The sequence below is a fragment of the Jaculus jaculus genome, unplaced genomic scaffold (assembly GCF_020740685.1).
Source record: "Jaculus jaculus isolate mJacJac1 unplaced genomic scaffold, mJacJac1.mat.Y.cur mat_scaffold_175_1_27696_arrow_ctg1, whole genome shotgun sequence".
Taxonomy (NCBI): domain Eukaryota; kingdom Metazoa; phylum Chordata; class Mammalia; order Rodentia; family Dipodidae; genus Jaculus; species Jaculus jaculus.
Window position 1 is genome coordinate 3,032 of NW_025423432.1, and position 2,365 is coordinate 5,396.

Here is a 2,365-nt window from a genome sequence, read left to right on the forward strand (position 1 = left end):
ACTGGCGACCCCGTGGCTTGCCAGGGATGAGGAGCCTTTGGGGAGATTTTGCTGAGTGTCAGAGGACGCTTGAGGTCCGCCTCCTGGTGCCCTGATGTCAGGTGCCAGGCGTGGCAGGCGTGGCGCTTCTTGGCGGCACCGCGAGGAAGGGGTAGGCATGTTCTGTAGCGCCTAACTGGTAGGTAGTGGGCGGGACTACCTGAGCAGAGGCAGAGGTATTTAAGGGGCAGTGGTCACAGCCACTCTGCTGGCAGTTGCTGCAGCTTGTGCTTGTTCTGAAGCTGTCCTGAGTCGATTCTCCCAAGGTGAGGACTCCTGGGAGGCCGTCATTGGCACCATGGCAGAAGCTGGCAGCCCTGTTGGTGGCAGTGGTGTGGCACGGGAATCCCGGCGGCGCAGGAAGACAGTTTGGCAGGCCTGGCAAGAGCAGGCCCTGCTATCAACTTTCAAGAAGAAGAGATACCTGAGCTTCAAGGAGAGGAAGGAGCTGGCCAAGCGAATGGGGGTCTCAGATTGCCGCATCCGCGTGTGGTTTCAGAACCGCAGGAATCGCAGTGGAGAGGAGGGGCATGCCTCAAAGAGGTCCATCAGAGGCTCCAGGCGGCTAGCCTCGCCACAGCTCCAGGAAGAGCTTGGATCCAGGCCACAGGGTAGAGGGCATGCGCTCATCTGGCAGAAGGCCTCGCACTCGACTCACCTCGCTACAGCTCAGGATCCTAGGGCAAGCCTTTGAGAGGAACCCACGACCAGGCTTTGCTACCAGGGAGGAGCTGGCGCGTGACACAGGGTTGCCCGAGGACACGATCCACATATGGTTTTCAAAACCGAAGAGCTCGGCGGCGCCACAGGAGGGGCAGGCCCACAGCTCAAGATCAAGACTTGCTGGCGTCACAAGGGTCGGATGGGGCCCCTGCAGGTCCGGAAGGCAGAGAGCGTGAAGGTGCCCAGGAGAGCTTGTTGCCACAGGAAGAAGCAGGAAGTACGGGCATGGATACCTCGAGCCCTAGCGACTTGCCCTCCTTCTGCGGAGAGTCCCAGCCTTTCCAAGTGGCACAGCCCCGTGGAGCAGGCCAACAAGAGGCCCCCACTCAAGCAGGCAACGCAGGCTCTCTGGAACCCCTCCTTGATCAGCTGCTGGATGAAGTCCAAGTAGAAGAGCCTGCTCCAGCCCCTCTGAATTTGGATGGAGACCCTGGTGGCAGGGTGCATGAAGGTTCCCAGGAGAGCTTTTGGCCACAGGAAGAAGCAGGAAGTACAGGCATGGATACTTCTAGCCCCAGCGACTCAAACTCCTTCTGCAGAGAGTCCCAGCCTTCCCAAGTGGCACAGCCCTGTGGAGCGGGCCAAGAAGATGCCCGCACTCAAGCAGACAGCACAGGCCCTCTGGAACTCCTCCTCCTTGATCAACTGCTGGACGAAGTCCAAAAGGAAGAGCATGTGCCAGTCCCACTGGATTGGGGTAGAAATCCTGGCAGCAGGGAGCATGAAGGTTCCCAGGACAGCTTACTGCCCCTGGAGGAAGCAGTAAATTCGGGCATGGATACCTCGATCCCTAGCATCTGGCCAACCTTCTGCAGAGAATCCCAGCCTCCCCAAGTGGCACAGCCCTCTGGACCAGGCCAAGCACAGGCCCCCACTCAAGGTGGGAACACGGACCCCCTGGAGCTCTTCCTCTATCAACTGTTGGATGAAGTCCAAGTAGAAGAGCATGCTCCAGCCCCTCTGAATTGGGATGTAGATCCTGGTGGCAGGGTGCATGAAGGTTCGTGGGAGAGCTTTTGGCCACAGGAAGAAGCAGGAAGTACAGGCCTGGATACTTCAAGCCCCAGCGACTCAAACTCCTTCTGCAGAGAGTCCAAGCCTTCCCAAGTGGCACAGCGCCGTGGAGCGGGCCAAGAAGATGCCCGCACTCAAGCAGACAGCACAGGCCCTCTGGAACTCCTCCTCCTTGATCAACTGCTGGACGAAGTCCAAAAGGAAGAGCATGTGCCAGCCCCACTGGATTGGGGTAGAAATCCTGGCAGCATGGAGCATGAAGGTTCCCAGGACAGCTTACTGCCCCTGGAGGAAGCAGCAAATTCGGGCAGGGATACCTCGATCCCTAGCATCTGGCCAGCCTTCTGCAGAAAAATCCCAGCCTCCCCAAGTGGCACAGCCCTCTGGACCAGGCCAAGCACAGGCCCCCATTCAAGGTGGGAACACGGACCCCCTGGAGCTCTTCCTTGATCAACTGCTGACCGAAGTCCAACTTGAGGAGCAGGGGCCTGCCCCTGTGAATGTGGAGGAAACATGGGAGCAAATGGACACAACACCTGATCTGCCTCTCACTTCAGAAGAATATCAGACTCTTCTAGATATGCTCTGA

At 58.6% G+C, this 2,365-nt stretch overlaps 1 protein-coding gene across 1 annotated transcript; it reads left to right on the forward strand.

Moving 5' to 3' along the window:
- Positions 1–337: 337 nt before the first annotated feature.
- LOC123457258 (double homeobox protein 4-like protein 2) lies at positions 338–2,365 on the forward strand. The gene is given in 4 exon segments (XM_045141219.1): positions 338–655; positions 657–815; positions 817–2,127; positions 2,129–2,365. Coding segments are annotated over 4 exon segments (2,025 nt in total).